The sequence below is a fragment of the Sciurus vulgaris genome, assembly GCF_902686455.1.
Source record: "Sciurus vulgaris genome assembly, chromosome: 5".
NCBI lineage: Eukaryota > Metazoa > Chordata > Mammalia > Rodentia > Sciuridae > Sciurus > Sciurus vulgaris.
The window spans coordinates 83727681-83738297 of record NC_136465.1 but is presented as its reverse complement, the minus strand read 5'-3'; the positions used below and the strand labels follow the sequence as shown (position 1 = coordinate 83738297).

The 10617-nt window shown below is 41.3% G+C and overlaps 1 protein-coding gene across 1 annotated transcript; it reads left to right on the top strand.

Annotated features, from left to right (window-relative positions):
- Nucleotides 1–7000: 7000 nt before the first annotated feature.
- On the top strand, nt 7001–10405 carry MGP (matrix Gla protein). Its single transcript, XM_079140684.1, has 4 exons — nt 7001–7152; nt 8530–8562; nt 9614–9689; nt 10040–10405. The coding sequence occupies exons 1-4, from the start codon at nt 7092–7094 to the stop codon at nt 10179–10181; spliced, it is 312 nt and encodes a 103-aa protein (XP_078996810.1). The 5' UTR covers nt 7001–7091; the 3' UTR covers nt 10182–10405.
- Nucleotides 10406–10617: the final 212 nt, after the last annotated feature.

Sequence of the window (10617 nt, the reverse complement as noted above, 5' to 3'; positions counted from 1 at the left end):
TTCTGTGTTTTACTCTTTCGTTTATTTCTAACTTCAATCCATTATGATCTGATAGAATACATGGTAGTGTCTCTATCTTCTTGTATTTGCTAACATTAGCTTTGTGGCATAATATATGGTCTATTTTAGAGAAGGATCCATGTGCTGCTGAGAAGAAAGTGTATTCACTCTTGGTTGGATGGTATATTCTATAAATGTCCGTTAAGTCTAAATTATTGATTGTGTTATTGAGATCTATGGTTTCTTTGTTCAATTTTTGTCTGGAAGATCTGTCCAGTGGTGAGAGAGGCGTGTTAAAATCACCTAGTATTATTGTGTTGTGGTCTATTTGGTTTCTGAAATTGAGAAGGATTTGTTTGACATACATAGATGAGCCACTGTTTGGGGCATAGGTGTTTATGATTGTTATATCTTGCTGATTTATGCTTCCCTTAAGCAGTATGAAATGACCTTCTTTATCCCTTCTGACTAACTTTGGCTTGAAGTCCACATTATCGGAAATGAGGATGGATACTCCAGCTTTTTTGCTGAGTCCATGTGCATGGTATGTTTTTCCCCATCCTTTCACCTTTAGTCTATGGGTATCTTTTTCTATGAGGTGAGTCTCTTGCAGGCAACATATTGTTGGATCTTTCTTTTTAATCCAGTCTGCCAGTCTATGTCTTTTGATTGATGAATTCAGGCCATTAACATTCAGGGTTATTATAGAGAAATGATTTGGTTTCCCGGTCATTTGGTTCATTTTTAAAATTTTGTTTATTTATTTGTTTGACACAACTTGTTTCCTCCTTTATTTGACAATTCCTTTAGGATAATTCCTCCCTTTGCTGATTTGCTTCTTTGTTTTTCATCTCTTCCTCGTGGAATATTTTGTTGAGAATGTTCTGTAATGCTGGCTTTCTTTTTGTAAATTCTTTTAGCTTTTGTTTATCATGGAAGGATTTTATTTCATCGTCAAATTTGAAGGTAAGTTTTGCTGGGTATAAGATTCTTGGTTGGCATCCATTTTCTTTCAGGGCTTGAAAAATGTTGTTCCAGGCCCTTCTAGCTTTTAGGGTCTGGATTGAAAAATCTGCTGATATGCGTATTGGTTTCCCCCTGAATGTAATTTGGTTCTTTTCTCTCACAGCCTTTAAAATTCTGTCTTTATTTTGTATGTTAGGTATTTTCATTATAATGTGCCTTGGTGTGGGTCTGTTGTAATTTTGTGTATTTGGAGTCCTATAAGCCTCTTGAACTTGATTTTCCATTTCATTCTTCAGATTTGGGAAATTTTCTGATATTATTTCATTGAATAAATTGTTCATTCCTTTGGCTTCTTTCTCTAGGCCTTCCTCAATCCCAATAATTCTTAAATTTGGCCTTTTCATGATATCCCATAGTTCTTGTAGATTCTGTTCATGATTTCTTACCATCTTCTCTGTTTGTTCAACTTTGTTTTCAAGGTTAAATATTTTGTCTTCAATGTCTGAGGTTCTGTCTTGCAGGTGTTCTATCCTATTGGATATGCTTTCTATGGAGTTCTTAATTTGGTTTATTGTTTCCTTCATGTCAAGGATTTCTGTTTGGTTTTTTTTCAATATCTCTAATTCTTTTTTGAAATGATCTTTTGCTTCCTGTATTTGCTCTTTTAACTGTCGATTGGTGCGATCATTCAATGCTTGCATTTGCTCTTTCATCTCATCGTTTGCTTCTCTGATCATTTTAATTATGTACATTCTGAACTCCTTTTCTGTCATTTCTTCTGCCATGCTGTCATTGGGTTTTATTGATGTAACATCTAGATTTGTTTGCAGCATTTTCTTTCCTTGTTTTCTCATATTGTTCAGGTATCAGTGGACCGCTGAGATATTGCAGATTTCCTCTATTGACTTACAATGTCCCTGAAGATTTCTATATATATCCCCCCTTAGCCTTCAGTAGGCTGAAGTCATGGAGGAAGTTGATAATGCGGTGCTCCACAAGGAAGCTGCCTCTCTAGGAGTGGTGGCCTTCAGGTGGGATATAATCCCTGCTAGTGGGCAGAGGTGCCTCCACTTGTTAACCAATGGTCATCCAAAGGGGACCTAGGCTGCGGGCTGAGGCAAGGCCTGTTTGGGCCTGAGTCTCTGGTTTTACCGTCCTTGTGGGGAAACCTCACCCAGCAGGGAAGACTCACCCGGTGGGGAGGTCTCGCTGGTCAGTTCCCTCCTAGAGGTTCCCCTCAATTTACAGCTACCACCTGGGCTGGGCTGCCTTCCTCTGCAAAGTTCCCAGGGGCCCGGCCCTACCTCCTGGGCCTGGGAGCCTCACCCTTCGCAGATGAATCTCCTTAGGCTGCCCCTCCTCAGAGAATTTGCCCACAGGCCTGGAACCTTCGCTCCGCCCTAAGCCTGACTCTGTGTGGCTCTTCCACCCAGAAGCCTCCTAGATCCTGGGACCCTGCTCTGCACCTAATCGCCTGGCTGTGTGGCCCCTCCTCTGAGCAGCCACCTGTGGCCCCGAACAATCGCTCTGAGTCCCAGAGACCCGCCACAGGCCTCTTCCTCCAGACAGCCGCCCAGTATTCCGGTGCGGTCACTAGGAGTCCAAGAAACTCACTTCGTGCCTCCTCCTCCCACCAACCACCCGTAGCCCTGGGCAATCAATCACTCCGAGTCGAAGTGACCCTCCCCGTTCCTCCTCCTTCTCCAGATAACCCCCAGGAGCGGTCGCTCTGAGTGGCTCTGAATCCACGTGACCCTCTGCACGGGTCCTCTGGGCAACCGCCCGGAGCTCTGGTGCGGCCACTCAAGACCAAGCGTCCCACCACGCTTCTCCTCCAGGCAGCCCCCCTGTGTTCAGGAGCTGTCACTTTAAGACCAAACAACTCACCACTCGCCTTCTCCTCTGAGCAGCCGCCTGGAGCGCTAATGCAGTCACTGCAAGTCCAAACGACCCGCCGCGCTCCTCCTCCTCTTCCTCCTACTCCTCCAGGCAGGCCCCGGGGTTCAGAAGTGGTCAGAGTCCAAACAGCTCGCCACGCAGCCCCGTCTCTGGCAACCGCCTGTAGCTCTGGTGTAGTCACCCGAATCCAAGCGGCCGCGCTCCTCTTCCTCCTCCTCGTCCTCAGGGCAGGCCCCGGGGTTCAGAAGCGTCGTTCTGAGTCCAAACAGCTCGCCGCGCGGCTTCTCCTCTGGCAACCGCCTGTAGCTCTGGTGCAGTCTCTCCGAATCCAAGTGGCCACGCTCCTCCTCCTCCTCCCCAGGGCAGGCCCCGGTGTCCTGAGTCCACACAGTTCTCCCCGCCACTCCTCCCCTGGGCAGCCGCCGGAGCCCCAGTGGTAGCTCCGAGTCCCAGCGCTGTGCTGAGCGGCCTCCTTTACGGCGCTCCCAGCTGTCCCTAGAAATGTTTTTAATTATCTAAAATCCAAACATAAGTAGGAGTTTCAATGTGGTCTACTCTTTATAAGATATTCCAAAAAATAACAGAATGAATCAAAAACTATTACCCTAGGTAAATGTATGATTACAAAAACGGTATGCCTCTACTTCATGTACAAACAGAGAAACAAGATGTATCCCATTTGTTTACAATAAAAATGAATTTAAAAAAAGATATTCCAATTAAGAAAATAAAAATTATAAATAAAAATTAATTTTTAAGATTCTAATATTTCCTGATAATTCTCAGTGTTTTATAATCTCAGATAATCCTTTTACAACCAAGGCAGTTCTTAACTGTTTTTTCCCATGTCTCATTTTAAATATGTCTCACATCCTAAAACTCTCTCAAAATTTTCCTCTTTATAACTCGAACTCTATATAAAATTCACCCAGCAACCTGAATCTGCAAGGCTCTTCTCGTTTTGCACCCTTTACTTTCATTCTGCACTCATTCTTTTCTTCTTTGTTCATTCAGAGGAGTCAGTCTTGGCCACTTCCAATGCAAAGTGCAATTCCTGCTTCATGAGTAGTCCCAGCCCTCTTTATAAAAACATATGACCAACTTGGACTGGGGATATAGCTCAGTGGTAGAGCACCTGTCTAGCACATATGAGGTATTGGGTTCAATTCTCAGCAACAACAACAAAAAAGCATACAAATGAAGTCAGCATCTGCAACATTGTCTTTGAGACAGGAAGTCACATAAGAGGAAGAGAAAAAGATGGGTTCGGAATTCTTCCACACTTTAATAATTTTTATGAGTCACATATAATGGGATTGACCATAAAAGAGCTCAGGAAGAGAAGGGAGAACAGTGAAAAACAAAGACAGACACTGGTGAGGGGTGGCTCCCAAAAGAAAGTGTGAACCTTAGAAAAACCAAAATGGTAAAGACAAATGTTTATAAGCCCCAAAATACAGTGGAAGCAGTAATAAAACAACTCGTGATAAAAGATGAAAAACTTAATTGGGAAAAGAAGGATAAGATTTTCAAGTTTGGTTCAGAGAGTATAAAAATAAACAGTTGTGATGTCAGAAGACTGAAAGAGCACAGTTGCCCTTTGAACTTGAGAATAGAGGAAGCATCTGGAACCTGGCTGGAAAAGACTGAGCTAATGTACACGCAGTGAAGAACATACCAGTTATCCTGATGTGATCATTATACATTTGCCTATGTGTATTGAAATATTACTATGCTCCATAAATATGTACAACAGTTATATTTATTAGAATTTTACTTTTTTGAGCTGGGCACAATGGTGTGTAACTGTATTCCCAGAGGCTAGGGAGGCTGAGGCAAGAGGATCACAAGTTCAAGGCCAGACTTAGCAACTTATCGAGGTCCTAAGCAACTTAGTGAGACCAAAAAAAAAAAAAAAATATATATATATATATATATATTGCTTTTAAAAAAAAAATCACTGGTGTATGACAGTGAAAGGGGGGAGAATTCTTTTTTTTTTTTTTTTTTTTTTTTTTTTTTTTTTGCAGTGCTGGGGATTGAACCCAAGGCCTTAAGGCAAGCACTCTACCAACTGAGCCATCTCCCCAGTCTGAGAATTCTCCTTAATTCTAGAAATAGGATTAGGACATGAATAACTTGCTTATTTTAAGTGTCAAACATTTGAAATCTATTTGCATGATATTATGTTAACTGAACTGATTATATATATAATATTTATCCATAGCTAGTTGTTCCTCCAAAATCATGCAATGCAGGAAAATGGCTCCCACACTTAATTTATTTATTGATAACATAATGATTTGAGTGGTTTATATTGGAAAAGGGACTCAGGAGCAACCCTGAAAGAGAGTTTGTGATTTAAAGAGAGGAATGACCATCAACCTTGTTAGTGGACATTGTGATTGTTTAATTTGTCAGAGATAGATATACATTGCCTTTCTCTGAGATCATCTTGAAGATTTTATCAAAAAGAATTTGTCTTAGAACGAAAAAAAAAATTGGAGGGAAAACCTGAATTTTATTAGTCTCTAAGAAACATAATTTTCTGGATTACAATTAAGCTCTTTTGTTTTGGTTTTGTTGTAGGGAGGGTAACCAGAATTGAACTCAGGGCACTCAACTACTGAGCCACATCCCAGTCTATTTTGTATTTTATTTAGAGACAGGGTCTCATTGAGTTGCTTAGTGCCTCGCTTTTGCTGAGGCGGGCTTTGAACTCTCTGTCCTTCTGCCTCAGCCTACCAAGCCACTGGAATTACAGGCGTGTGCCATGGCACCCAGCAGCTATTTTGTTTTAACAGGGAATCTTTTAGTATTTATGAAAGCTCCGTCCAGTGATCCATCACTGCTCCTTGAAATAAATCAAAACTGAAAAGTGCAGTCTCCCACCGGCAGCCCAGCCCTTTTGCTGTTCTGCCCAAGAGGTCCACAAGCTGCTCTGAGATTCAGGTCTGTTTGTCTGCAAAGAAAACTCCTGGGTTCTCTAATGACAAAGATGCATCAGGTAGAAAAGGTTGTAAGATTGCCCAAGAAGGAAAGAGAAAGAAAGATCTACAAGATAACCAGAGGCAACAAGTTGAAATCCTCAAGAAAAGTCACAGATCTCCAGGGCCTCAGTGTATGTAAAAATACATGTCTGTGAAGACCTGTATGTGAGGACGCACTATAGCCAAAGAGCAAAATCCACAGTCTGAAGCTATTACTTACTGAGGGGTGTGTCTTGTTTGTCTATAGCTTCCATATAGCATCTAACAAAGTACTTTGTATCTACTCTACCACTCACTAAAAGTCACTTGAATTCATTAGCAGTACAATGCCTTCAGAAAACCAGAACCCTCTTCTCCTGGTTGCACTTTTTTTGTTTTGTTCTGTTTTCTGGCAGTGCTGGGGATTAAACCCAGGGCCTCATGCTTGCAAGGAAAGCACCCTACCAACTGAGCTATAGCCCCAGCCCCTGTCCTTGTTGTACTTTCTCCATCTATGTTATCAACCTAAGAGAGCATTGCCGCAGAGGTTTGGACTACCATCACTAAACTAGATAAGTTACAAGGGAGCTAATTAAGGAAACGGAACTGATGGGGTCTCTGGGCATCTGTAGCCTGCTAAGCCCTTAGAAAAATGCAAAAGGTGCATCTCACCAGGCAAATGCCTGATGGTGGTAGAATTGGTGATTCAGCCTTACAGTGAAGATTCTAAGTTCAGGAAGTGAGGTTCTCTTCCCCCACCCCCACCCCAGGGCCTGTCCTACTCCTCCATCTAGGGAACAAACAGAACACTATGGCTCTGTCTGTGAATCAAGCCCCAGAGGCCAGCAGTCAGGGCCAGGAGGGTAGATCAGAGAAGAAATTAGAAAAGCAAACATTTGTTTGTGGCAACTCCCCTCTTCGTGGATCTTTGCCCAGGCCTGGCCCCAAACATAGGGTGTCCACAACCTCTGCACCAGGGCAGCATCCTGCTGTGGCACAGCCAGGACCAGGAGTGAGGGAAAACTGCCCACTCCGAGTAGATCATATCTGGAAGGAATGAATATTTGGGAAAAGTCCCAGTGCTAGTTTAGTGCCAACCCGTCTCGACCTTTTCCAGCCCTCTCCCACTGGTTCCTCCCCTTTCAGCCGCTCTGGTTCTTATAAAAACCCCTCAGCCTTTCCCTAACAGCCTGTAGGAGCCTCTGCCTACTGCTGCTGTGCAAGACCAAGGGCCACCCCCAGCACACCCAAGAGATCATGAAGAGCCTGCTCCTTCTCACCATTGTGGCTGCCTTAGCGGTGGCAACTTTATGTTATGGTGAGAAACTCTCCCTGCCATCTCTCTGGATTCCTTTTCTGTCTCTGGCTTCTGTTTACTTCCACTTTTCCTCTCCCTCCTCTGCTTCCCTCTTTCTCTCTGAGTCTCAGTGGATACTGATCAGTTCCAACAAGTCTATTTTATATTGTAAATATCCAGGCGCTTCTAAGAACCTAATAGTTAAATCCTTTCGGTGCTAAGTCTCTGTACACATAGAAACTTAGATATTTTAGGAAGAAGATATCAGATTCCCAGCTCCTGCACTCTCATTTTTAAGGCTGTGTAAAGACTTTGGGATCGATGGGTTAAGGATATTACAGGTTGAATCATTTACCTTTAAGAAAACCAGTTTGTACAGGGAATATTAAGTACAGTCCTTTCTGAGGACAGGACAATGTCATGAACTTGCTACATTGGTTCAGTGAATTAATTTTAAAGCAAAGTTTTACATTTAAAAAATTCCAGGAAAAAATCTATTTCATAACTTCTCTTGTCAAAAAATGAATAATTTTCTTCTCTTTTCTATGTTGTTAAATATATCTGTGTTTATTCAAAGAGTATAGAAGGAAATTTCAAGCGAAACTATTTATATAATGCTGCTTCAAATACCTCCATCTTTTAGCAGTTTTAAGCCTAAATTACATTAACAATGTTGAGCATTATGCTTCTCACCCTTGAAATTATTCACAAATTTCCTGTTTAAGATTTGATTTTGTCACCTCCTTTTTAACTTTTCAAACTAATTTATGCACATATATGTATATATATACATATATGTGCCTTTTATTGTCAGATTTACCTGTTGTACTCAGGAGAAGAGTGGAAAGAAGAAACTTATGCTTTGACATCCTCTCTGCACTGGCATTGTGCCCAGTATGAGTTGTCAGCTGAATTCAGTGGTTTCTGCGGCTGCCAATTTAATACATTCCTATGAGGCTTTCAGAACCTCTTAGAAACCTGTCCTGGTAAAGACCAGCAGAGCAAGGACCCTGGAGTTCTCCTGCCTGGAGAGACCTGGCTGTTTTCTATACCTCCTGTACTTCCTCGACCCTATTCTCAAACAGACCCTGAATAAATCAGAGGAGAAAGCCCTCTGGAGACTTCTGTACAGCACTTAACATGTCTTATTTTACTTAAGACCTCATAGCACTTAGGAAATCTTAGCCAAGACAGGCCACTACCTCTTTCAACATCAGATAAACAAGGAAAGAGATGTCCACAGCAAGGACAGAGCTAGGCAAGCAGCTTGTTAATTCCTGAAATTTGTATTAATATTACTCACATTTTTTAACTCTCTCCTCTCCATCTAGACTTCTTTTTGGACTATTGCAGTGTCTGAAAACTAATTATATAATGAATCTGTTTTTTTTATTCCAGAATCCCATGAAAGCATGGAATCATATGAAATTAGTAAGTGAATACTTGATTTCCTTATTTTAAATCTCCTGCATTAAAGAATCTCTCCCTATTTTCAAATAAATGAAGTGGTAAGACAAATAACAAGGAGGAAAAAGAGGGCCTCCTTTGGAAAACTAAATTTTAAAATCCAATGACTGTAAAAACCACCAAATGAGCAATGTTTAAAGCTTGCAGTAGTATAATATGACATTTAAACTGCATTCAACAAACTTAGGAGCCATAAGATCTCATTTGGAAATTTTAAGTTGGCACCACATCAACCACACAAATGGAAAAGGAGGAGAAAAGACAAATGGTGAAGTAGAGTGGAAAGCCAACTCAACTGGGAGACCACGGTGTCAGCAGTAAGCTGAACGCTGTTAAGTAGTATCTGGACTTACAAAGACTGAGTATGGTAGGAGACTGAGTATGGTGGGAGACTCTCATTTCTCAATTGTTCATTATTTTTAGTGTTTAAACTGCTCACACACTGTATTCTAAGTTATGTTTTGTAAATCCTCAGGACAGAGAGTATTTCTCCTCAAATAAATTAAAAGCAAACAGAGGTTGTTTGGCCGCACACAGTCTGTAATACCAGCTGCTAGGGAGGCTGAGGTGGGAGGATTAAGAGTTCAAATCCAGCCTCAGCAAAAGTGAGGCACTCAGTGAGACCCTATCTCTAAATAAAATACAAAATAGGACTGGGGATGTGGCTTAGTAGCCGATTGCCCCTGAGTTCAATCCCCAGTACCCGAAAAAATAAAATGCACAGAGTGGGATTTACCAAAAGCAAGAAAGGCAAAGTCCCTGCCCAAAGACAACCAAAGAAAAATTTTGTGGCCCGTGTGGCAAGTCTCTAAGACATATAAATGGATTATTTATTTATATGCTCAGGCGGTTTATGAAATCAGCTTTATCTTCTGCTTTGATTTCTGCCTATCTCAAATTACATAAAATACCATGAATTTATGAACTTTCAAATAAATTTGTACCAGGGATATTCATGAAAATATTTTCAGCTACTGTTTCCCTAAAGTTGTATTTATTTATTTTCTGTTTTAAGATCCCTTCATTAACAGGAGGAATGCCAACACCTTTATGTCCCCGCAGCAGAGATGGAGAGCTAAAGCCCAAGAGAGGTGGGTGACAGGTCTTGTTGAGGGTCTCATTTCTCCCAGCATAGCATCACCTGTCTGAAGGAGTGAGAAACAGATTGTGTCTTAAAATTCTTTGATTTCAAGACAGTCTACAGAAAACAACTGACTCTATTGAAAGATGCAGAGAGAGAAGGAGAGAAAGGATAGAAAGAATATTTCTGTTTTCATTTTAAAAATAAAACTTTTGTAAATATCTCTCAACATTGGGGGCAAAGGCTCTCTCCACTATTCCTTGTACTTTCTTTCTTTTTTTTTTTTTTTTTTACTTTTCCTTTTTCTTATTTTCTCATTTTCTTCGTGCTCCTCAATTTTGGCTTCTTTCCACTTTCCAGGGTCCGAGAGCGCACCAAGCCTGCCTATGAGATCAATCGGGAAGCCTGTGATGACTTCAAACTATGCGAACGCTATGCCCTGATGTATGGATACAATGCCGCCTACAACCGCTACTTTAGGCAGCGTCGAGGGACCAAATGAAATGAGAAAAAAAAGATCTTTTCTTCTGGAGTCTGAAGCCTGGTTTTATATCCCCCTGCAATAGCATTACAGAAATACATAGACACATATATGATGCTTGTTTTCTACATAACCTCTTACCTGGCTGCACCCCTTCTTCCTGCCCCCAGAGTTATAAGTAACAAAAGTGCAGTGTGTTAGGATGAGTGGTTTTACATAATAAACTTCTGGTTTGAGAACTTTCATTTTATGAATCTGATTTCTTCTGGGAAAATGCTGAGATTGTTGAACCATGGCCCACCTGACCCAGAATAGGAGATTCTATTAATCTTGCCTCTGGTGTTGATTAGAAGCCTAACTATGTAGAAAAAATAAAATCTAGAAGGCACTGACCCAACCACAATTTACCAGACCCTCTCTATGTTGGGATTAGTGAATGGATTTTTTTCCTATTTTG

Coding starts and splice junctions, on each gene's coding strand:
- MGP (XM_079140684.1), top strand. CDS start 7,092: ATGAAGAGCCTGCTCCTTCTCACCATTGTGGCTGCCTTAGCGGTGGCA. Junction 8,563..9,613: donor CATGGAATCATATGAAATTA/GTAAGTGAATAC, acceptor TTCTGTTTTAAG/ATCCCTTCATTAACAGGAGG. Junction 9,690..10,039: donor AGAGCTAAAGCCCAAGAGAG/GTGGGTGACAGG, acceptor TCCACTTTCCAG/GGTCCGAGAGCGCACCAAGC.